General features: G+C 31.0%; 1 protein-coding gene across 5 annotated transcripts in view; it reads left to right on the forward strand.

The window, feature by feature from the left end:
* Window positions 1–25,025, forward strand: part of LOC143257418 (dynactin subunit 1-like) — a 53,950-nt gene that overhangs the window by 196 nt on the left and 28,729 nt on the right. The window contains exons 2-14 of one of the 5 annotated variants that reach the window (XM_076516064.1): window positions 5,035–5,091; window positions 5,862–5,892; window positions 9,958–10,184; window positions 10,942–11,149; window positions 13,046–13,143; window positions 13,764–13,985; window positions 14,898–14,969; window positions 15,406–15,513; window positions 16,350–16,446; window positions 17,853–17,931; window positions 19,925–20,084; window positions 22,041–22,145; window positions 24,789–24,890. In XM_076516064.1, the coding sequence (XP_076372179.1) occupies window positions 9,969–10,184; window positions 10,942–11,149; window positions 13,046–13,143; window positions 13,764–13,985; window positions 14,898–14,969; window positions 15,406–15,513; window positions 16,350–16,446; window positions 17,853–17,931; window positions 19,925–20,084; window positions 22,041–22,145; window positions 24,789–24,890 (1,467 nt within the window). In that variant the 5' untranslated portion in view covers window positions 5,035–5,091; window positions 5,862–5,892; window positions 9,958–9,968. The other 4 variants (XM_076516061.1, XM_076516062.1, XM_076516065.1 and 1 more) reach the window with 4 other exon arrangements.

Consider the following 25,025-nt stretch of genomic DNA (forward strand, 5'->3'; position numbering starts at 1 on the left):
TCATTAGTTAGTATCAATACCAATAACATTTTACAGAATTAGAAGTTTATTTTTTGTGTAATTGTAACAATAGGCGTGACATGTAATAATTTAAGTTTCGTGAAACCGAGTGTAATAATATAACTACGTGTGTAGTAGATTAAATTTACATGTTATTATTGCTGCTATCAACTTACTGAATACAATGAATTAGACTGAACACATTACATAGAGCGTCCTGACTAATTTTTAAAATTCGATTGTTAAAAGTAACTGCATTGTTAGTTTATTACTCATTAGTTCAGTTTTATAACAATTACAATTAAAATTTTAACATTTTTTTGGACTTGAAGACTAATGTACTTGTTTTCTACATTTGGCTGTTTTCTTCAGGCTTCAGTGTTATAATTATGAAATTAATGTCACTTTGTCAGTTGTTCTGGCTTCAATCCTTGGAGTGACCCATGCTTTCATGATGAATGCTAAAAAGTGCATTGAGCTCAGAATAATTTCGTAATTACTTATTATAATTTCTAGTCTACAGAATTCATTTTTAATTCAAGGTTGTCGTTATGCAAAAGAAAACTAAAGTGTTTCAAAGTGTAACCATACCAGTATTTATTATTCATTCGTGAAAATTGATGAAATATGTAACACGTATATACTTTGCCATATCCCAGCCTTTCTGATAAACTGTGGTATTAGGTGAAAGGCCTTATGGCTAACGTTATTGTGGGATTAATATATTCTCATTTGATTTCATTCATGTGTAATTAGAATTACTATGATAGCTAGCAAGAAGGAACCAACTGAGTCGAGTACATTAGTCTTAGAGTCAGTAAATACAGCTGTTAGTGATAAAATAAAATTGTTCCTGTGGTGCTACTGATTTATAATAATCATAAATATTTATCAAAGTAGTATAGAACTTGAGCAAGAGGGGAAATTCAGTAACCTATGCTACTTCATATTTAAATATTTGGCTTCTAAACTTGTTAACAATAAATCAAAGACATTAAGAAATTTATATTTCAAGGATTTGTGTTAAAAAAATTGACTGCTTGAGCTTTTAGGTGTTCTCTTTTGCTTACAGAAGATATTGGCAATATATATGACCCTGAGCATTGTATGGAAAATATTGATACTGACCTTAATTATATTAAGGTTTTAATCTTATGATGGGAAAGAGAATGTAGCAGGACCAGATGATGTTTTAAATGTTTTTCAGTTAAGAGAAGTTGCAGGCTAGTGGTCTAAACCTTGCCCAAAATCTTGTTTCTGCCCTTTTTTACTGTACAAACCATTATGACTTCAATTTCATCAGAGAACCATATAAACTTTGGAACAAAGTTGTAAAAATGTAGCTTGTCCATATGTTTCTACAAAAAAAACAACTTGTGAACAATCACAATTACAGCCCTAATTTTTTTTAAATTTGGTTTATTATTATATACTTCAATTATAATTTTGTAGGATATTTAGGGAATATTTTTTAAAAAATAGAAAAAGACAAGGTGGATTAACTGGGCTCAGTATAATCCAAAAGACTGGAAGTTAATTTATGTCACTCTTTCTAAGAGAGGTGATAAAAATTGTCCAAGTAATTATTGGCATTTTTGTCTTATGTCATTGGTGGAAAATGTTTTTAAGTCTAATTTAAAAATTGCTTTACAAATTAATTTAAAAAGGTTTAAAATTTTGTTGGATACTAAACATGATTTCACTGGGGGAAAATCTTTTCTTGATATTTTAATTATCTTTGAAGAGATTACTGTTTATGTAAATGAGTTTAAGGAAGGGATGTAGATTTTGCATATCTGGGTTTTCAGAAAACATTTAACAAAGTGCTGCACAAAAATCTTGTAGTATTGTGTTTAGTGTTGGACTTTCTTTAAAAAAGGCATTAAGATGTTGAAAAGGGTTCAAAGTAGGGCTTTCCATCAAATTATTTGAAACACCTTGTAACATGGCAATCACTCTAAAGTGAAAATTATCACCCATGCTCTGTTTGTTTTACCACCAGTACAGTTTTGTTTTTTTTAAATGGCATATATGCACACATGTAAATGATATATTGGTATGGTTAATTGATATGAGCAGTTAATGCAAATTAATCTGTATTTAAGTGTATCTTGAATACTGTGCATTTTAGAAATTTTCTTATTTGCAAATTCAAACAAATATTTAAAAATAGGTACATGCAGAAGCCATATCTGTATAAAGTTCTTGTGGAGTTTCAGAATGCTTCACTTGTTGTTGTTTAGTCAATGCAATAAAAACTTAAAATGGGTGCAATCAGTCGACACATATGGGTGTGGTAAAGTTAAAACCAAACACAAATTCTACTCAGAAATGCAAACTTCATTTAGTTTCCTTGTATTATTCCAAGTCATCTGTGAAAATGATTTTTACTAATTACACACAGTTAAGTTTTAACCACATTTTATTTTTAAGGCATATCTCTCAATTATCACATCATAAACATGGCTAAAACAAAACAATGTTTTGGAATAGTATTCATGAAAGCACAACTTTTTTCTCAGATTTATTGTCATTCTTATTTGAATGTTATGGTAATGGTCTACTGGAACATGTCCATATTATGGATCATTAGTTGTATAATCTTCTAATTTAATTGTGAATGCAGTAAATCATTTATATTTTACACACACACGTGCACACACATAGTTTTCCTTACTTGGAATATATCTGGATTAATAGGATATTTCTTTAGGATTGGAAGTTAACTAATGTAACTCCTTGTTTCAAGGGAATTGGTAAAAATTGTCCCAGTACTTATAGATACATTAATCTTATATCAGTTGTGGAAAACATTGTGGAAAGTCAGTATAAAGATGCTTTGTAAAGTTGTTTAACAAAGGATAGAAATTTATTGGGTAGTCAACATGGTTTCACTGAGAGAAAATCTTGCCTTACATATCTTTTAACACTCTTTGAAAAGGTCACTGTTTGTGGAGATGAGGATAAGGGTGTAGATTTGATGTATCTGTATTTTCAGAAAGCATTTGACAAGGTGCCACATAAAAGGCTTACAAAAATAATCTCTGTAGGTGTGTGGGATAGCAAATTGGACAGAAAAGTGATTTGATGTTAGAAAGCAGAAGGTTGTTACAAAAGAAGTTCAGTCAAAACTAGATTGTCACATTTGGGTTACCTCAGGGCTCAGTATTAGGACCTTATTAGATCAAAACTGGACCATGGGTCTCTGGTCTATGGCTCTGCTAGGATCTCGGCCTTGAATATGTTGGACCCTATCCACCATCAGGGGCCTTGGCTCTGCACAGGGGCTTTCTGCACTTCTCCAGTCCATAGTTTGTGCTTTGAGTCTCATGAACCTCTGCTGCACCTTTGCTGTTTGTGACCGTCTTTACTGCATGCTTGAAAACTTGAACTCTTACCAAAGAGTTGCATCCTACCAAAGGTTGTGTTTTTTCCTCAGTGAGCCATGCTTTTTCAGAATAGATGGTCTGCTATTGTTCCTTTTCTCCTTTGTATCCAGGTGCAGTTGGATGAATTGAGTATGTCCTTGGATTACAGTGCTGTGTCCACTGATCAGACCATCCCACCATGGCTAATTACTATTCCCAAATGTGATCTTTATTTGAGTCATCTGAAGAAGACAGATACTCCCAATTGGAAGTACCTCTTTCTATTTGCCAAGCACCTTTCAAACCATCCTTTCATTCCCATTCATACAGATGGTTCAAAATCAGATGACTCTTTGGTCTCTGCCATGGTTTGTTGTGGTTGGGTAGTTACAAACAGAATCCACTCTACAGTTTCTTCATTCACTGCCAAATTGTACACCATTTCTCTTGTCCTGGATCACATAGAAGCTATGCAGTACACAAACTGTACTATTTATACTGATTTGCTTGGCTGTCTACTGGCTGTGGAATTAATTCATGTTAGATCTCACCCTGTTATCATGGATATTCAAAACCAACTGGCCCATTTCTCTCTATCATCTACTTTTATACAGTTTTTCTGGATATCAGGCCACGTCAGTATTTGCAGCAACGTGTTCGCTCACATTGCAGCTAAGCCTGTCTGCTCTGGTGCTATTATGGCCATGCCTGTCCAATAAACAGACTACAATCCTGCTCTGGTGCTATCATGGCCAGGCCTATCCCATACATGGACTATGATCCTGTATTCAGTGCTCAGTTCTGCACCAGTTGGCCGTCTACTTTCAATGAGCAACATGATAATAAGCTTTTCCAGATTATACCTTTTACTGCTGTTTGGCCGTCATGCTTCTGAAAGGATCAAAAGTTGTTCTGGCTAGGCTATGCATTGGTCACAGTTTAGTAACTCATTGCTTTCTTTTATCTGGTACTGATACACCAATGTGTAGTCTGTGTGACCCTTAAATCGCAACAGTCCACATTTTACTATTGTGCCGTCATTACGACTGAGAGCAATGGCAACGTTTTAAACATATTTTTACTGTGGGTTCATCTTTGATGCTGTACAATGTCACCATTGTGTTTTTAAATTTTTAAGGGCCTTTGGCTGTTTTAACTCTAAGTTTTTAATTTGAAAATTAGATTTTTTTTTCCTTTTTATATATTTTAATAACTTTTAATTTTACTTGTTGTTTGGCGCAGATAGCCTAGTTACCTTTGCACCAGTAAATGCTAAACAACCAACCATCCAGAAAAAAGTAGATAGAAATGTGGTATGTTTTGAAATTAGGGGTAACAACATTTGTTAATTTTACTAAATATTTGTTCTTAGAGACCATTTAAAGTAATTCAGTATATGTCTAGTATTGAAATAAAGTATGCATTGTCTACTAATGAAAATTTCAGATTTGGTAATTAAAAACTTTAAGAATCTTATCCAAACCAAGTTGTGAGTAACTTAAACATAATGGATTTTGGTGGTAATAACAATGAACAGACACCAAATGGGGTTAAGAAATATGGTAGCTGAATTAGAAAATGCTTCCAGATTGCTGTTGGTAATGTTATTTTTTGTTTTAATGTCTACCCATGAAAGAACTTCAAATTACAATTTTTTTATTCTTAGAGTTTTGAGTGGATCAAGTAAGAGATAAGTCATCATAAAATATGAACGAAGGGGGAGGTAATACAAGTTGAGTGTGATGGGTTAACATTTTATCTGTAAGAAATGGTCAAAACGTTTTTTTTAATTTCTTATATTTACTGAGTAACTTCAGTGCTTTTATTTGGCTATATATATACTCTGTCACTGCACATCTGGACATAAAGTGTTTAACTTTACATTAATTCTACATTGGTGGATTTTTCCTCGGTTACAAAGTTTAATAATATTTGACATAAATGTTGTATGATGGAATTCTTGACTTTTGTTTTTCAGGTCAGTTATGTGGTAAATACTTTGCAGTCTTTGTTAATTTAAGTTCACAAGTTGTTATTAACTTGGAGAAATGTTGGCACTTAATCCAACTTGTGTCACTGTCAGTGTGATTTACAATGTAGTGTTCTAACTAAATGTGCAGCTTTATTTCTAAAAATTATTTGTATTTTATTACATTTGCGATGTTTAACATTTGTCAACTTACCACTATAATTTCTGATTTTTGGTAATGAGGAAAAATGTATGCGACTAATTATTGTATAAGTAATTTGTTTTTGGAGATAGTCATTTTCACCTTTCACATTAGTATTATACCATTCTACATTTTGTTTGGAAGGTAACCAATACAATGTAATTTAATGTTATGTTTTTGGAATTTTTGTACTTTAGTGTGTGTAGTTTTAACTGCCAGAGTAATATGTAGTATTCTAACTTATTATAAAATTAGTGTGTGATGCACTTGCATTGAATATTTCTTTTGTACTAAAACTATTTTTGCCCTTCTTCACATGAAGAAACCTTATGCCTCGGGGGGTCAAGAACAAGGTAGGACATAACATCAGGACTTTTAGTCAAGTAGATCTAGTGTGGGAACTCGTAGGACTGCTTGTTTGCCTGCTTCCTGTTCGTGGCTAGGTTGGGTTATGGAACTGTATTTAAAAGTATTTTGATATGAATGTCTTTAAGGTAATCTTGTGTTTGATAAAGAGATGAATTTTTTTTTTTCACATAAGCTTGTTTTGTTTTGTTTTTTCTGTTTACTTATTGTACAACACAAGTTTTTTTTTTTAATAGTAACTTGTAATATTTTACTGTTGGAACAGAAAAATAACTAAAGGTGAAATGGTTACATTCAGAATGGTGTGAATATGTCTCTTGATCATAATACTGGATTATACAACAGTATATTAGCTAGTAAGATGGATAAATGTAACTAAGCGGGACAAATCTAGGCTTAAAGAAATTTAGCTGTATTGTTGAGTCAGTGTAGCAAGGCATTAATACTATTTAATTCTATGAGAATTTTTAATAAATGAAGGATCACTGTTACTAGATGGACAGGTGAGAAAATTACTATTGATTATTTTTCAATGTTATTCTACACACAATCAGTCTTGTTTATACTAAAATATTAAAAATGTGTGTATAAAAATTCAGCCTGGAAAACAAAGAAAATGTAGCATAATTATTTATAAAGGAATCAACTTATCAGTAACACCATAAATGCAAATAATTTTGTGAAGAACAGAAAATTAGAAAGTTTTGGCAATTTAAAATCATTGTAAATATGAAACTTGCTCAGTCTGAAGAAGATCCAAGTATTGTGAAAGTAGAATTTATTTAATAAATTTTTAAAGTTTTTACAGCCAAGGATTTTATTGATATGCATAAGCATGTTAAGGGAAATATTAAGATTAGCCTGAATTATATAAATACAAGTCCCTTTATGGTACAAAGAAATATTTAAAAATAAAGCACCCAGGTTTTAAAATAGTCACACATAAGATGTGTGAATATCTCTTTAATTTTTGCATTGTCAATAGACAAAGGATAGGTTTCTGAGTATTTAGGGAGTTACTAATGCTACTTTATGAAATGGGTTGGTGATAAGAGTACTCTGGAAGTAACATTGGAAATGAACTTAGATTTCAGATAAACAATTTTAATACGTTGGTTGGAAAAAAGTTAATGTTGATGAGGGGAGAAAGGTTGAAACCTGATAAGATATTAAGAGACAAATTTATAGTTTCCTGAAAAGTAAAAGGTGGTTATAAGTTTTCACTTTTTCTCAAGGGTGAATGTGCAAGGAATATCTTGAAATTCCAAATGATACCTAGTCTTCAAGTTGTATAATAAACAATATGGATATTTGTATGGAAGCAGAGAGAGTTTATTTTTTTATCAGTGCCCCACAAAACTCTTAATTTGAATAGAGACTTTTACCCCATGTGTATACATACCATAGAATTTGTGTTGTATAGTTTGTTATAAAAATGTTAGAGCTAACATCATAATACAAATGTTTCCAGTCCTCCCATGTTAATGGCACGCCTCCCTAAACATCCAGTCCTGCCATGTTAATAGAAAACCTTCCAAAATGTACAACACTACAATGTTAGTAAAAAAATGTCCTTTCAAGAAGTGGAAGGTTAAAAATATTAATTCAATTATGAACTGACATGAACATCTCTAAAGCATCAAAATCTTTGTGATAAAATTTTAATGTGTTGTTTATTAGTGGCCTCCTTTTCAGAGCTCAGGTGCCACCCATTTCTAGTCACTTTCTAGGTGACTGGTGAAAAAAATTGCAACTAATTGTGCAATATCTGGATTGATATCACGTGTTAAAAAATAATAAAGAAGCCAAAACTAAACATGAATAAATATGTTTTGAACATATTGTGTGAACATTCATACGTACACACACATACAAACATAATTATGTATTTGTTTAACCATTTTGTTCTTAAAGGTCACATCTCCAAAACTATCAGGTTTTGTGAACTTCTCTTGGGTCATGGTATCATCACAGCATTTTGAGAAATGAAATTTTTCATAAGCCACAGAATGCTATTGGAAGGAGTCTGATTTTTTTTTCTTTGCCTTGAAATAACTCCAAGTAAAGTTATTTATGAGAGGGTGAAATTCCTTGCAGCTGATCTGACTTTGTGACTTGTGGCCAATCAAAGAATAAACTAGGCCTCTTTTCTTTTTCTTTTTTTCATCAGTACTTTAGCAACTGTTCATTAAGCCACATATTTATTCCTAAATACACCCGGTGTCAATAATTTTCATTGTGACACTGCTGTAAAATGTCTAAGAAGAATCTGAGGGTACAAAATCTAGTTTAAATGATTTTTATCACAACCATTAAGCTTATTGAACTCCAAGTTATCCATAAGTAACAAAATACATTTTAAAAAGTAATTTTTTGTCTTAAAACTTGAAATCACACGTTTATACTGATAAGATAGGTAAACATCTATAGAAATTATCATAATTTTATAGGTTTTTAAGCATTTGTGTCTAATGTGAAATGAATTAGTCTTTATAGTTTGGAGGTGAATTATTTAACTCAACTTTAAATAGATTTCAGGTAAATGATATTAATATCTAGATTAATAAGGATGTCAGTTTCATCACCTCTCTACATGTCCACAGTAAAGAGTAGAGATGGATTTTTAGCAACAGTTCCTCAACTATTGAATAATTCCGAATTTATCATGTACAAAAGTCACCATGTATAGAAGAAAAATTGGAGGGGACCTTGATTTTTCTACACATATATTTTAAGATTCATAAAATGCTAATAAAAGGTAAAACATAAACATGTGTTAGGGTATAGATAGAAAAAAGGGTGCATAGTGTTCCTAGATTTGTCCCTAATCATCAGAGTGCATGCATGGCTTGAAGTTTGGCATCAATTTTCTTCACATTGTCTTTTCTCCTGCTGCATGTTGGTACAATAAAAGAGTTCCTGCTAAAATGGACTGCATGTCTTAGTGTAGTCATTAAAGGTTAACTAGATGACTAATATTCTGTGCATGCTGAAAATGTTTTGACATTTGATAGTTAGTAGATTCATGTTATGGAGTTTGTGGCTAAACACTGGAAGCATCAGCTACTCTTAAATTATATTATTTGTTACAATATTTTTAGGAATTTTGGGTCTTTGTAAATTTTTTGTAAAGGAAAAAAAAGGTTTATACCTATAACCTTTTAACTTCTTTAACAAAAAAGTCAGTGTATAATAACATCAACTTTTGTTTGTTTGTTTTTTTTTTTTCACGATAAATGTGAAATTTTATCCCAAACTTAACATGCATTATTGATGAATAATAAATACTTCTCAATCAAAACAGTTTGAAAGCTAGGCACATTAATCTTTTAAACATATTATCTAAATTTACCAGTATGTAATAATTATTTACACAAGGATTTCAAATAAATTTTTGTTACAAAAATTTGTAGCTGCAGATGCTTCCAGTGGAGCAATTATCTTTCATATTGTTTGTTTTTATATAAACTTCATGAATAATTTGCATTTTATATGTATTAAGTTCTTGTTTTCAAAAATTTATTTAAGAATTATCATAAAATCTGCAAACAGTTCATATTTTTCATCAATGATAGTTTTAAATATTCCTCAATGTTTTTATCTTCTTTTCATGTTGGGATGTGATTACCGGTTTCTGTGTTAAGTAGTAAACAGCTCTTGAGATAACTTGTCCTCTGTTTTTCCCTAATAACTTTAAAAATAAATGAATAATATTGATGAAAAAATTGTTGCACTGCAAAAAGCAATACAGATAAACATAGAATTTTTGCTTTGTATCTATCATCAAATACTTCAGAGTTGCAGGTTTTCTCAGTCAGCTCTCAAGCAATAAAATATTTAGTAAAGTATATTTTTATTTAATCTAATGTATTTGAGTGATATATATATTTTGTAAAATAATACAATCAGCTGCTGGTCTAAAACTACATTTTGTAGACATGTTAGGTTTAACCTGTTAACCTGGATTTCATTAATTAATGAAATTTGAAATCAGCTTCTTTTTCTTTTTTTTCATCATTTTAATGAAGTTGACTTGTCATATTTTGCTCTAGGAAAGAGTAAGATGGCTGATAAACCACTCAAAGTTGGTAACAGGGTCGAAGTTGTTGGAAAAGATGTGAAAGGAAAGGTAGCATTTATTGGCACTACCCATTTTTCACCAGGAAAGTGGGTGGGTGTTATTCTGGATGAATCTAAAGGAAAGAACAATGGAAGTGTGCAGGGAAAGAGTTACTTCCAGTGCCCTGATAGTCATGGGATCTTTGTACGACAGTCACAGGTTATTATTTACTTTTCTTTTAAACTCTTGTAATCATGTTAAATTTCAGTTATAAACATTAGGAACTGGAAGTTCATAAACCCAGAAAAAATCTATTGTTTCAATTGATTTTTCTCCTGATTGTTAAGTTACTTAATATACAATGTGATATTTATAGGTTTGAATCTCTGTTACCAAAAGTGCTCAATCTTTCAGCCTTTAAAGCATTATAATGTCATGGTCAATCTTACTATTCATTGGTAAAAGAGAGTAGCTCAAGAGTAGGCAGTGATGTTGACTAGTTGCCTTCCCTCTAGTCTGTCACTGCTAAATTATAGACATGTTTGTGCAAAATTCAAAACAAAAACTTTCCTCCTGTTGTTCAATTCATCTTAATAAATACAAAGATATTAGTATATCACACAAATTTACTATGACATTTCTTCCAAAATTTACAAAAACAAAATTTGTGAATGAAACAGTTGTGTAAATTATCAATTACTTTTGGTCAAATAAAGCTACGAACATAGATCTTTTGTTCTTTTCTTTACAAACTTCAAATGATTCAGTGACTATTAAAACAATTAAAATGTTAAGAAGAAAATATTTATTAACAAGAACAAGGCAGTTTTCAGTGACATCGGTAGATCTATCCAAAGCCAAGGGTTAGATATATTTGTCTTACAAATAAGAAAACTCAAAATCTAGTCTTTCTTATTTATTTACAGTTTTCTGGGTTGCTTTTGATCTTTTGATATATTATTTTTATTTTTTTTAGTTAAAGGTATTTGATGATGGTTACAACCGAAGATCAGTGGGTGGTACTCCTTCACCCTCTCCTTCACCCTCAACTAGTTCACCCAATCTTGCTGCAACCACTCCTCAAGATGAGAGCATGCGAAGGTCAATGGGTGGAACCCCTTCACCTTCGTCTAGTTCATTTAACCTCATCACTCCAGGAAGCACCCCACGGGATGAAAACAAAAGTAAATTATTGTTTGAAGTTAGATATAAAACAGTTCAGAAAATTTTATCAAATAAAATAAGAGTTGGGAAAAACACAAGTACTCCCCACCCCACCTCTACAAAAAGATTTAGAAATTTTACACACAAATTAATTTTTTAAATTAAGCAACATTCACCATGCATTATTTGTGTAAAAATGAATTAACCTATAATTTCATATATGTGTGTGCATGCCTGCATCACTTTAAGGGTAAATTGTCAAGCCAATTAAATGATTTCACATTGTTATTTTAATTCCAGCAGTTGGTTTAACTTTTATGTTGTGAGATGGAATTTTGTACTGGCTAAAATATTATAGTTGGCATTATTTCTCATTTAGCAGGGCCTCAATCTTTGTTAAACAATTGAAATTATGCACTATAAATTGCTGATTATACAGAAAGAAAAATTATGCATTGATTGTATCAAAATATAAAATTATGCAGCTGTTACCTAAAGTAAAAACAGCTTAAACTAATAATATTCAAGAAGATGTTAAATATAACTTACAATTCCACTGTCAACACCAATTTAACAACAACAAACAAACACATTTCAAACTTTAGAGGTATTTTGATGAGCTATTAATCAGGCCTAACTAGCAGATTCCTCTTTCCAAGTAACATGAAACAAACTAAATCAGAAGTTATAAATTTGGTAACAGTAACTGTAATTGGTCTAAAAGTTCACACACAGAGTATGCAGTTGCTCATGTGGTTTTGAGTAAATTATTGAAGAGTGTGGTAACACTTTCTCTGTGTGAGGATAACAAGGATGTGTGTATTAAAGTAATTCAAAAGATATCTAGATTTTCTTCTCTACAGGTCATCAGAAGCTAGTAGATATGAAGAGCCACCTGGCATATTTGCTCTACTTCCAGTATATATGCCATTTTTCAGCTATTCAGAGCATCCTAGTTTAAACTCGGTGAATAGCCAAAAGCAAGATTTCTTTTTGCTCAGCATCTCTCTTCAACAGGCCTAGCACCTTACTTAGTACTATAATTTTATCATAATCTGATAGAGCAAAATAATCTTCATGCATATGATGTAAATACTTAAGACCATGCTAAGTACATAGGTTGAACTATCAGAATATGCTTGGGTAAATCAAAATGGGGCATGATTACCATTTCCATTTAGTAATAAAATAAAATTCAGTATGGTGTTGAAAGTTTCTACAATTTACTTAGTGGTCTATATTCATGATTTATACATATCTAATGGATAAATTTGATACATATCTGTGATACCTATGAACTCTTACAGCCACCAGTTAGCTGTAGAATCGGTCTCTTGAACATGAAGCTTACACATTGAAAGGCATAATTTAAAATCTCTTCATACATTTGTTTATATCTCAATCTTCTGTGTGGTATTATTGGCATTTCACTTACATGTCTAAATACTTACTTTTTGTGTATGACTAAACAAAATGCTAAATATATGTATCTTTTTTTTTAAAAAAATGAATAGTCTTAGCTTGCTTAAAATTCCACCATCCTAAAAATTAAACTCTAAAGTACTGGAGCTTACGTTTTTTTCTATTTTTGTAGGGATGATTTTATTCATAGCTGTTGTTTAACCAATTTGAAAGTTGTTTATTATTTACCATACAATTAAATTTAATGGGAAAATAATGTGAAAAATTTACATTATTAATGTGACAATAGATATTGTGAATAATCAGAAAACTTTTTCTTGTCTTTATGTTAAATTATCTAAAATGATTATCCACGTTTTGTTTTCAATAAACCAAGTATTTAGAGTTGTTTTTATTAAACCTTTATATTTTATGGTTGAAGGGCTTAACTAACATTTAATGTGTTTTGTACCTCAATACTTTGGTATGGTGTAAGTTTACTATACTGTGTTTAGGTGTTAGCACAGCATTACAGGAGAAAATGAATAAAAAATCAACCCCAGAGAGAGATGAAGATAAATCTCGGAACTCTCAGCAACCATCGCATGCAAAAGTAAGGGTAAAGAAAAAGGATGATTAATGAAAACATTAAAGGTTGTTCATAATACTCTGATTATAAATTTGAGATTGTTGATGATACTGTGGATATAACACGAGGTTGTTAATGATGTCCTGCACATGACATGACGTTGTTATATGATTGTTACCTGTTAATATAACTTCAAGTTAAGGTGGTCCTTTTGTTCACTTAAGTATGTATGAAAAATAGAAGAAATGTATAAATAACTTTGTTGGTGTTTAAAAGTAAAAAAAAACTATAATGACAAGCAGGATAGAAAATGCTCATTTTTTTTGTAGGCCTGAAAACATGAAGTAGTTCTTTTGTGGATTTAAGTACAAAGGAAAAAATGGATAGTCCTTGGAAATGTATACATGAAGTTTCAATAGACCATAGTAATGGTGTTTAAGATTAAATGTTTTAATACTATTAATAAATTAACTTTTTTTTTTTTGGTTGTTGTATCTGTCTGTTACATCTGGTTAAATAATCGAACAACTTATAAGTGACATAAATCTTTTGTGTGTGGCTAGGCTTAAGTGTTTTGTCAAATGCTGGATAAAATAATTAATCCTAGATATCATTATTAAAGTAAGCTTTCTTTATTATCCCAGATGGACATTACAAAGTCTGTCACTTCAGTTGTTGCTGATATACAAGGAGTAGCTGCTTCAGTAGATGATAAAATACAACTTCTTCAGAAGGATCAAGAAATAAGTGATTTAAAAAGTGAAGTTAAAGACTTGCAAGAGAAACTAGAAACTTTGAAACTGAAACGTTCTGAAGACAAGATCAAACTGAAAGAATATGAAAAGACAAAAATACAGCTTCAACAGGTACTTGATACTTTTTTCTTTAGTAGTTTAAACAGCATAAAGTTGTATGACTGCATCTATTGGGGTTAGATATATCTTCAGCATTATATATCTAGAACTACTAAAAGTTGTCCACATATTGTTAACATTAACTTTTTATAAATGGTAAGCATATCGTCATACAATAATTTCAGTCTAAGTGTTTCTGGTAGTAGTTTTTAAGAGTTTTAATTTGTTCAATTCATCAGTAAAACAATACATCAACACACATGTTTAAAACCATCTGGTGTTTGTATATATATATAAAGGAAATCATTTCTATTAACACAACTTGAATGACTGTGCTGCAAACAGCTACATTCTATAGCCTTAAGTTAGTCTTTGACTTGACATTTTGTCAATTAATTAACCAAAATATTAATTTTTAAGGACCTTTGAAGCACCAGTAAGTTCATACATGTAAATATACAGGCTGTTTCAAACAAAAATGTATAAATCTTAAGACATAAAATCAGCAATATAAACTATGAAATAAAACTCTTTTTAATCAGGTCAAATATTTTGTATTAAAAATGGTGGCTTAATTCATGTTTTATGATATTATAATGTCTCAGTTGGATTAATTAATAAGCTGAATATATTTTATATGTTATTTAAATAATTGAGACTTACCTGAATTTAAAAAAAAAATAATCATACCCTTTTAAAGACGTGTCTTGGTAATTTGTATATGTTTTGTGAATTATGATTTTTTTCCCCAGATTAATTATAGGTGTCAATGAAAATAAACAACAGAATGTTATAAAACATTATAGATTTTTCTGTGCTATTCTTGGCAATAACTGTGATCAGTCTTGAACTTTGTCCACATAATAAACATTTTATGCTTTCTACTGTTATCCAACTGTTAGTTATCTTCAAATTTCATTACAGCTCTTAGAATTCAAAACAAGGATATCAGAATCTCAGGCTGATCTACAGAGACAACTTGCACAAGCAAAGAAGGTAATTTACAGTTTTATTTTCTCTCTGCCAATTTTTATGGTAATCTTCCATTATTTAGTAAGATCAAAAATTATAAACTAAATGCATTGTAGTAATTCATTGTTGGTCATGCTAATGTAGTTTGTTCTAATAACATCAAGTTGATATTTCTCTACGGTACATAAAAGTTCTAGTTAAGATTGAATCCTTTCCCATTTTTTCACTTCCATTTGTGAATAATATAATAATAATAATATAATATAATAATGTTGTCCTTTTGTAAAAGACTAAAGCTTTTAAGGAACTAAAATGTTTTAAATAGTAATTTCTATTTGTAAAATCATGACAGAAAGAAATTGTTTACAAATGAAAATGTTATGGTGTTGTGAACCTGTTATTTTAAGCTTTTTTAAGGAAATCCACCCGTTATTGTTTCTTTAATATTGATCTCTTTAAGGATGCTCAAGAGGCAATAGAAGCCAAAGAGCAGCATGAAGAAGAAATGTCAGATTTGGCTGAAACAGTGGAACTGGCTACCTTGGATAAAGAGATGGCAGAGGAAAAAGTAGAAAATTGTTTATAATAATACAAGACATTCTAGCAAGCTGTTTTAAATATATATACATATATAAATAAAACATCACAAAAAATATCTTTGTTAACTCTATTATTGTTAATTTAAGACATATATATAAAACCATATGTATGAAGCACAAACATTGGTTTCATATCTTCCACAATACTCCTCAGTTTTCCAAAATAAGGCTGTCTATAACAATACCTACTTAACAATGTATGTATTGTTAAAAAAAAAAAGCCTTATTTTAGAAACTGAAAAAGTGCCGTGGAAGATATGAAACCAATGTTTGTTTTTATTATTATCGTTGTTAATTTAAGAATTTTTAAAATATGGTTTTATTTTTATTAATCACTTCTCTGAATTAAATATATTTGAAATTGTGGTTGTATATGTCCCAGTAGAAAATTTCTTTAAAATAATTCTATTATATATACTTAACTCCTGATAGATGGGATACAAAACAATAACTTCCTATTTTTTTCTAAACAAGTTGTCTTCCTCCTCAACACAATAGAACAAGAATTGTTTTAAAACATACTACAAAAAATTCATGAGAAGTGATGTTGGAAATAACTATAGGATATCTTTTCAAAATTATCAATGTTGCTCAGATTTTCAGTTTTGTCATTTAATTATTTTAAACTAGTTTACATTTATTTTGAAAGCAATATAATCTCATATTTAGCATCAACTGTTATGCTCTCTAACTTGTAAGGTATTGCACTATTACTGTACTTCAGATTAATATCATGTAGTTAATACTTTTGAGCCATCTCATGATGCTTGACCCTTATGGATAAATCACTGTTTCTGCCCCCTAGTGCGAGACTTTGCAGGCAGAGATAGTGCAGCTAAAAGAAAAAGTTGAAGAACTTACACTTGATCTGGAAATAATTCAAAATGAAATTGCTGAGAAAGGTTTGTAAACTTAATTTATTTGTATAACTAAAGTATCAAGAAAAGTACTAAAGCCACAGATATTGTGCCACACAGTCAGTGGGTGTGGGAGAAACATTTTAGAGCCGGTATAAGAATGAAAACCATATCACAACCAGTGTTGTAAAACATTTATAGAATAAATAAATTCATGATAGAAGTCACAACACAACCAGTTTAGCAGAAGAGAATTAGGACCAGTGATTATATGGTTGGAACCATGCCACAACTATTGTGAAGTGTAGGAATTAGATTATTCATGATAGATGTTTCACCACAGTCAGCATATCAGAAGAGCAATCAGACTAGAGAATCTGGTATGGGAGTCATGTCTTAACCATTGTGAAATACTAGGACTAGCAGAAATACTGTAGAAGTCGTGCCTTGATAATTTTGATGAAAGATTATTACAAATAGAAATTGTTCCTCAACCATTGTGACAGAAAAATATTAGGACAAGTAGGAACATGATAGAAATTAACTTCAGGTTGCAACATATACGTTACTGAAATTGAGTTCAGGTTGCAGCGTATACATGATGGAAATCTCAGGTTGTTGTATATACCTTGTATTGTTGTGAGCCACCAAAGCTTAATGAATTCAGCCTCTAATTCTCAAAATAACTTGAACTTAGCTTAACACATCTTCATAATGAAATTCTGGTAAGACAACTATATCAAGGAGAGGCAAAAACATACAAGGAATAGTGAGATGAATTATCACTGAGTGTGATACACTTCCTATGTTTACTATAATGATAAGTACATACTAATTTGGTTTTGTTGTTTGATTTCTATAAATAGTTCACTTAAGTTCCAGATTTGATCTTGTGTATTTTGGTTTCATTTGTTTGATTTTTCTTAATTCAGTTTTGGGAGAGTTCAGATTTTATAATTTGGGACATTGCAGTAACTGTATCCATTTTAATAAACAAGCAAGGTATAGGGTTATATATTAACTAATTCAAAAAGACAGTAAAGAAAGATTATGAAGTTAGACCTGAAACATCTTGCACTGTGTAATTTGTTTAGTTAAATCCTATGTTGTATTACTTAGATACTAAACAGTACATGACACATTGAGTGCTTTAGTCATTCTCATTTACTTTTGTTTAAATTTATGAGAGAAGTTGTTAAAAAATAGTAGCTTCATGAGAATGGCATAATGTTCATAAAGTGACAATATACGCACGAAGTAATGATATATGCATGAAGCAACGACACGTGCAGCAACGATGCACACACGAAGTGACGACACACATTCAGTAATAATGTATGTATACATGAAGTGACAACCACTCACCTAAATAAGAGTAAGTGCTCTCATCTATCTACTTCAACTAGTGAATTTATACAAGTCTGAATTGCTCGTTTGATTTGTTTGTATAGGAACGGAAGGTGCAGTCTCAAACTATCAAGTAAAACAACTTGAACAACAGAATGAAAGGCTAAAGGAAGCTTTAGTAAAGTAAGTTCAAAATCATTTTTTTCTGTATTTGTCTTTTTTATTCTTTTTCTTTTATATGTTTGAGTTTATTGGAAGAGTTTGGAAAATTAGAGAAATGGTTTCAGTATATTAGTTAGTGTAAGTTATTTTGTTTTGTGTTTGTTTGCTGAGACACCCTTTTTCTCATATTTTGAACTTGTTCTGTTTGTGTACAGAAAGAGTTTTTGAAAGTGGCATCCTTCATCATTTGTGTTGCTATGGGATTTATTTTTTGGAGACCATACTAAACACTTTGACAGACCAATGTTCTGTTGAAAGAGGTAGTGAAAAATAAACCACTTTAGTATGTTTATAAATTATTGTTTGCTAATGTGCTAGCACCAACTGAGATATCCAACCTTTTTTCACGTTATGAACTTAATAAAATATTATAAATAACATAAATCCAAAATTGCACACAATTTTTTATAATGTACATTATTACAATATTCATTATTATCTATCCAGAAGTTTTATGGAAGGTTTAAGAGCTCAATATGCATGTATTTAAAACAAGATACAAGCTGTGCAATGTTTAGGGTGACTTTGTATCAAGAGGTAGCAGAAAAAATAGTGGCAGTATGGGTGATTTCTGTTACCTCATTTCAACACCCAGATTTTATTGTCCTTCTACAGTTTTTTCTGTGACTAATTAATTAACAGTCATTGGTCACATTAGTGTCTTATAGACCAAAGGTGAAACATCAGGAGTTAATGTAGAAAGTGGGTATAACTCAAGAAATCCCTATCGTTAAAGGTATTCTTTACTATGCATGACACAAGGTTTAAGCGTCTTGCATTCAAAATTTTAATAAACTACGTTTTCATGTTATACCAATTAAAATAAAATTTTTGCTAATAATCCATATTTTGAAATATACAAGCCTTAAGTTCTTAATTCTAGAAGGCAATATTTTAAAAAAATCCTGATTTTCCTGAGTGTAACGCATTTTGGTTTTGCTTGTTATATTCCCTATTTTATCTACCACTTCTTCAAAAAGTATGAAACTAAACATAAACTTTCTATAAAATCATCATTGTTCACCCAAACCATATTTATTAGTCTTCAACTTTGGAGACAGAGCTATCAAGTAGAAAATCGGATCCTTCTTGCCACAGTTAACTGTTTTGACCTCTCTCTCATAACTCATTAATAGTTCTCTCTTATATTTAATTATATATTGTCAATAAACAACAGAAGATCAAGGTTTTTCATCTATCAGATTGTCACATTCTGAATAGTTAAATGTTAATTTATCCCACAGTATGAACATCATTCCCTTGGGAAGGTGAACAACTAGTGTGGATGAATTTGTAACAATTATAGTTGCATAGCTAGAAACCTAGAAAAATTTGAGAAGTTGGTATTTTTCTACTTTTTACGTGTTATTAGTCTGTTTGGTGCATTATTTAAGTAAAAATTATAAAGTTCAAATTATGATTAGTATAACAAATATAGGTTAACTGTCTTCAACAATTGAGAGCAAAAACAAGGAAGATGTTTAAGTATTTCTTGTTTATTTTTAATATCTAGTTATAAAAGTAACTAAAATGTTTCATACACATGCAAGCAGCTTGTTGTAGCTAGTGGGTGATGTAATTCAATAGCATAACATGAGCTGCACATGCTCTGAGTGATCTACAGCTTATGGCATGGATAGACATGGTTCAAAGGGCAATACAGAACCAAAATAATATAGAGTGCAGATATGTTGTAACTGGTATTGAACTTTTAGATATTGTTACAGAAAAATAAGTGTGGATATACGATTTCACATGAAATGTGGCAAGCATTAACGTATAGCAGTATATGTAAGAATTCAACATACCTGTTTAATTTGTTCTAATTTTTTATGTTAACATTCTAGGTTTTTAATAAGATATCATTTAATTAGGAATATTTTATCAGTATAATAATTAAGTAGTTCCATGTTGTTTAAAGTTCTAAAAGTTTGTTCTTTTTACTTATTTTCAGATTAAGAGATTTATCAGCCCATGACAAACAGGAACAACAAAGAGTACAGAAAGAACTAGATCGCCTGAACTCTGAAATCACGGAGTTAACTCGCACCAAAGAGAAGCTGAGTAATGTGGTCGAAAGTTATGAAAAGCAGATGAGAGAGTTGAAAGAACAGGTAGAAACTAAACTTGTTTGTCTGAGTTATGGTGTTTTTTTAATCAGGAGATTCTAGTTTGAAATATAGGATATAAAATAAAACTTTATTTAAGTCATCTCCACGATTTGTCTTAAAAGTCCAAATGTAGTTTGATAATTGTGGATTACTTTTTCATGAAACACTGTAAATTGTATGACTAGAAAGCATCAGATCTTTAGTGAAAAGGAACCTTTAGAACTTAGTAACCTGATTAGTTGCTTGGAACTACTTGAGTAGCTTATGTTGGCCTTAGAACTTCTTTTGATATGAAATTGCCTAGTAGTTAGGATGCCAAACTGTATAGCAAAGGTTTCTTGGATCAGGTCCTTTTATCATAAAGAATAAGACTTTACTCTGTACTTTGGTAGTTATTGTAAGAGTGAAGGATTGGCAACAGTGTCTCAAGTATTGGTGGTGGGTGCTGTTTAGCATCTTCCTTCTGTCTTTATCATTTCAAAATTATGAATGGCCAGAGCACCTGCCTCTCATGCAGCTCTGTAAAATATCCAACAAATTTGTTATGTGATTGTCTACTTTTGGCTGCATGTACAGGTTCTTTTATTGGCTTACTATTTTACGTTTCAGGTCTAACTACTTCGAGAAAATGGAATATTCATTTTAGAAGTCGTGGCTGAATAGTTCTTTGTCAAAATGAAAGAAACATTAATATGTGACACAATTAATTTGTTCCTGATGTGACCAGAAGCAATCTCCAAAAAATGTATTACAAAAATCAATTTCATTAGTATCAACCCCTTTTTTTTATTTTTTAAAAGAACCAAAATAATAGAGTGCAGATATGTTGTAACTAGTATTGAACTTTTGGATGTTGTTACAGAAAAATAAATGTGGATATATGATTTCACATAAAACGTAGCAAGGATTAACATAGAGCAGTATATGTAAGGATTCAACATACCTGTTTAATTTGTCCTAATTTTGTATGTTGACATTCTACTACACTATGTGCATGTGCTATTATGTAAGGATGATGCAAATGCCATCCATACTGTCTTGTTTGCATTGTTTTGAAGGATGGACATCAGCCACCATTTTGTCTTGTTATTGTTGAAAACTTTTTCTCTACTTGTAAAACATTTAACTACAAACTACATTTTAATACCAAGTTCATTGACATATAGTTATTTGATCAAGTTTTTAATAGAATTCTAAAAGAGTTGTGACATGCACTAAAGTAACATAGCATATTAAAAATCATGTAATGATCCTAGACAGATGCATGATCAAGGACAATGTAAACCTATCAGAGTATGCTGTGAAAACACTTGTACTTCCAGATGATCTTTTAACTCTTCTGTCATCAAATTATTATTTTTAACTAATGCTGATTGCCACATAGTTTTTTGCCTGTTAGTATTGAATAGTGGTGCATTAAAAAGTTTATAACTTCACTGCAAATGAACATATAAACATGAAATTTTCAGAGTTTGTTTGGAACATACATAGGCAGCTGATGAATATTAAGTGGGAGCTTTGCATTTGCCTAAGTACTGCTGTCTATTGAATAACGACTAAAATAATTCAACTGTATTTGCAAGTGGCACAATGTTGTATGATTGACAACAGCTGAATTTGGCACTAAAAGTTAAATGAAACAACTGCTTAAAATGTTCAATATAATTTTGGATCCAGTACTTAAGACAGATGTAGTAGTTTTAAGTGCCTACAGAAAATATGAATTGTATATTTACATAAGTAGTATTATTCAACTTGCAAAATGCTTGTTCTTCACCATAGATGCAATCTAGGTATTTGTTATGGAGCCTGTTTATTCAATTTGTTTTAAATTGTGTTACCATTCTTATACAACCGTAATGTTCTTTCAACTGACATATATCTTTAAACCTACATTGTTGTCTACACTGTGCCACTATTGTAGTTGTTGTTTTATGCTGCAGTATATTGTTGTTATAGGTTGATGCTGCTCTGGGTGCAGAAGAGATGGTTGAGCAGTTGACAGAGAAAAACCTGGAGCTAGAAGAAAGAATCAGAGAACTGCAAGAAACTGTTGATGATCTGGTGAGACAAAGTGCTGAATATCATGGTACAATTAAAATTAACAGAATTAATACTTTTGTACACAAGTAAACATTGCAAAAACCCAATATTTTGGAAGGCAAAAGTTTTAGCATGTGCTTTGGTTAAACACTGGTGTGGTACTTCTGTTGGAGAGGTTGGCTAAACACATCGTCCTATAACACTGTCAAGTTTGGTCTGATTGGTCAAGAATTGTGGGAAAGTTTAAGGAATAGATACGAAATGACAGATTTACAACCATGTATTTTTCTGATGCATCCTTTGCTTTGTTCATTAGATGTTTTCCTTGTACCATAGCTCCTTCTGCATGTGAATCTCATTAAAGCTGGGATATGCCATGCAAGTTCAGCTAATAATGTGTGTCAAATAGAGTTAACTAAAATAAACATTGAGATTAAGAAAATCTTTATTGAAAAAGAAATTGTTTGAAGTATTAATTTTGATAATTATGCTCACTTGTCATTAGTGTAAAGAAAGATTGTCTTTATGACACGATTATGTCATTATGTGTGTGTGTGTGTGTGTATATAAAAAGGAAAAATAATTATGTTACCATACTTGATATTTTGGTCTGCAGTAGTTTGATTTCTCTACATGTGTAATATAATATTGTTTGGTATATTAGTTAGTTTTAAAAGTTACTACTTTCTCTCATGTTGCTCACTTTTTCAATAGTGTTTCAATGTTTAGATAATGAGACCATTAATTAATTATGTACCTACTTATTTTTCATCTCGTTTACCTCTAATAAATTTCTAGCTTATTTTCTGTTTAGCAAAAAATACATTAATCTAGTTAACATACAGTTGTAATAGCTAAATACATCAAAAAAATATGATTAAAATTCACACACGTGCAATGTTAGTACTAGAAATTAACCTACAAAAATAACCCTATAAAATTAGTTATTCAGCTTCAAACTCAGTTTAGCTGGGCAATTAGTGGAAGCTATTCATCGTTTACATTTGGCTAATTAATTATCCTCACATAAGACTAAGTAGCTCAAATGATCAAATACAGGAAACGCCAATTTCAATTCCTTGATTATTTTTGTAAGTTGTGATGCTGAGTTGAACAAACTTTAATCAACAATGATAATGAAAAATCATAATGACAGTGTTCAGATTGCTTAAATAATTGAAATAATTAGAAACACTAATTTTTATTAATTAGTTATCTTACATGGCAATGATTGTGACTGATGCTCATGGGTAGTTAAGTTAATTATCCAGTTCTAAAACTCTGTTTTCATGTGTGACATCAGTAATAATTAGATGTGTCAAAGTATGTTCCAGATGTGATTTGGTCCAAGGGATTGGAGCAGGTACCTCACAGAGGAAGACCCAATCAAACACAGCTCTCTATGAGGAACGTGTTCCAATCACTTGCTTATTGAAATCTTACTACCCCAGCCAGTTTGACTAGAACAAAATTCTCAGCATAGCAACTATAGAATGTGATCAGAATAAAATGAAATACATTCTAATATCCCATCCATACAAGATCCCTATGTTGCCAAAAATATTACCAAAACCATCACTAAAAGAAATTGTGTATTGTTTGCTGATACATGTGATTGACCCTGATGAGTAATGAGAAATTAACCATCCTGTTTAAACCAGGCTTCAAATGATCATCTATAGGATCTCAGTTTCTAGAAACAAAATACTAATAAGGTTGAAATCAGTTCAAATGTTTTTCCCCATTATTTATGGGCCCAGTGTGGCCACATGGTTAAGGCACTCGACTTGTAATCTGAGGGTCGCAGGTTCAAATCCCCGTCGCACCAAACATGCTTGCCCTTTCAGCCATGGAGGCATTATAATGTGATGGCCAATCTCTCTAATCGTTGGTAAAAAAGTAGTCTAAGAGTTGGCAGTGGGTGGTGATGACTAGCTGCCTTTCCTCTAGTTTTACACTGTAAAATTAGGGACAGCTAGCGCAGATAGCCCTCGAGTAGCTTTATACGAAATTCAAAACAAACCAACCCTGTTATTTATGTACATGCATTAAAAATTAATAAATATAAAAGATTGGTTTGCAAGTTCATTTACGAGTATCAGCTAACTGAAACAAAAATTGTATGAGCAGGTTTTTAATTATATCATTAATTAATGACTCCCAGTGTGTTAATGGTTAGTTTGCAAACTTACAACAATAAATCTGAAGCTGAATTTTCTTCAGTGGACAGAACACAAATAGTCAACTGTGTAGCTTTGTGATAAAACAAATAATAAAGCTACTATGCCATTTGTTTTCTCTCTCTTTCTCTCTCTCTTTGTTTAATTACTTAAATTGTGTACTGTACTACTTAAGGTTTATACCAAATTATCAGCTGTCATTCTGTGATGGTTTGTCAAATTTGCTATGTTAGATAAGCATCTTGAGACATTTAGATGGCCTACATGAGTAGCTTTTGGTGTAAAATTTGGATATTGTAATAGTGAGCTCTAATAAGAAGTAAAAAACTTTGACTTACCACAAAAAATAATTAGCTTAAATTGAGTTATACTTGGAAAACCTTATCATATTGATTAAAAGTGGACTGTTTAAGAATATCTTTAGACATCATGCTCACTCCACTATAAGAGACTAACTTGGCTTTGTTTCCTTTCTTGTTATCAGGAGAAACTGCAGGATATCAATGACCAGTTGCAGGAGAGTGCTAGAGAAACAGAGCTGGAACTGCGTGAAGAAGTGGACTTGGCTAATGCTAAAGTTATAGAAGTATGTGTGGAATGTGCTCATCATTCATGATTTAACTTTGTCTATACAGTTCAAACATAACTCTCATTTGTTCGCATTTAATTGTCTTTAACTGTATCTTCTATTTGTACTCACAAGTAGCTTTTTATATCATTA

This window comes from Tachypleus tridentatus, chromosome 7 (assembly GCF_004210375.1).
Source record: "Tachypleus tridentatus isolate NWPU-2018 chromosome 7, ASM421037v1, whole genome shotgun sequence".
Classification (NCBI taxonomy): Eukaryota; Metazoa; Arthropoda; class Merostomata; order Xiphosura; family Limulidae; genus Tachypleus; species Tachypleus tridentatus.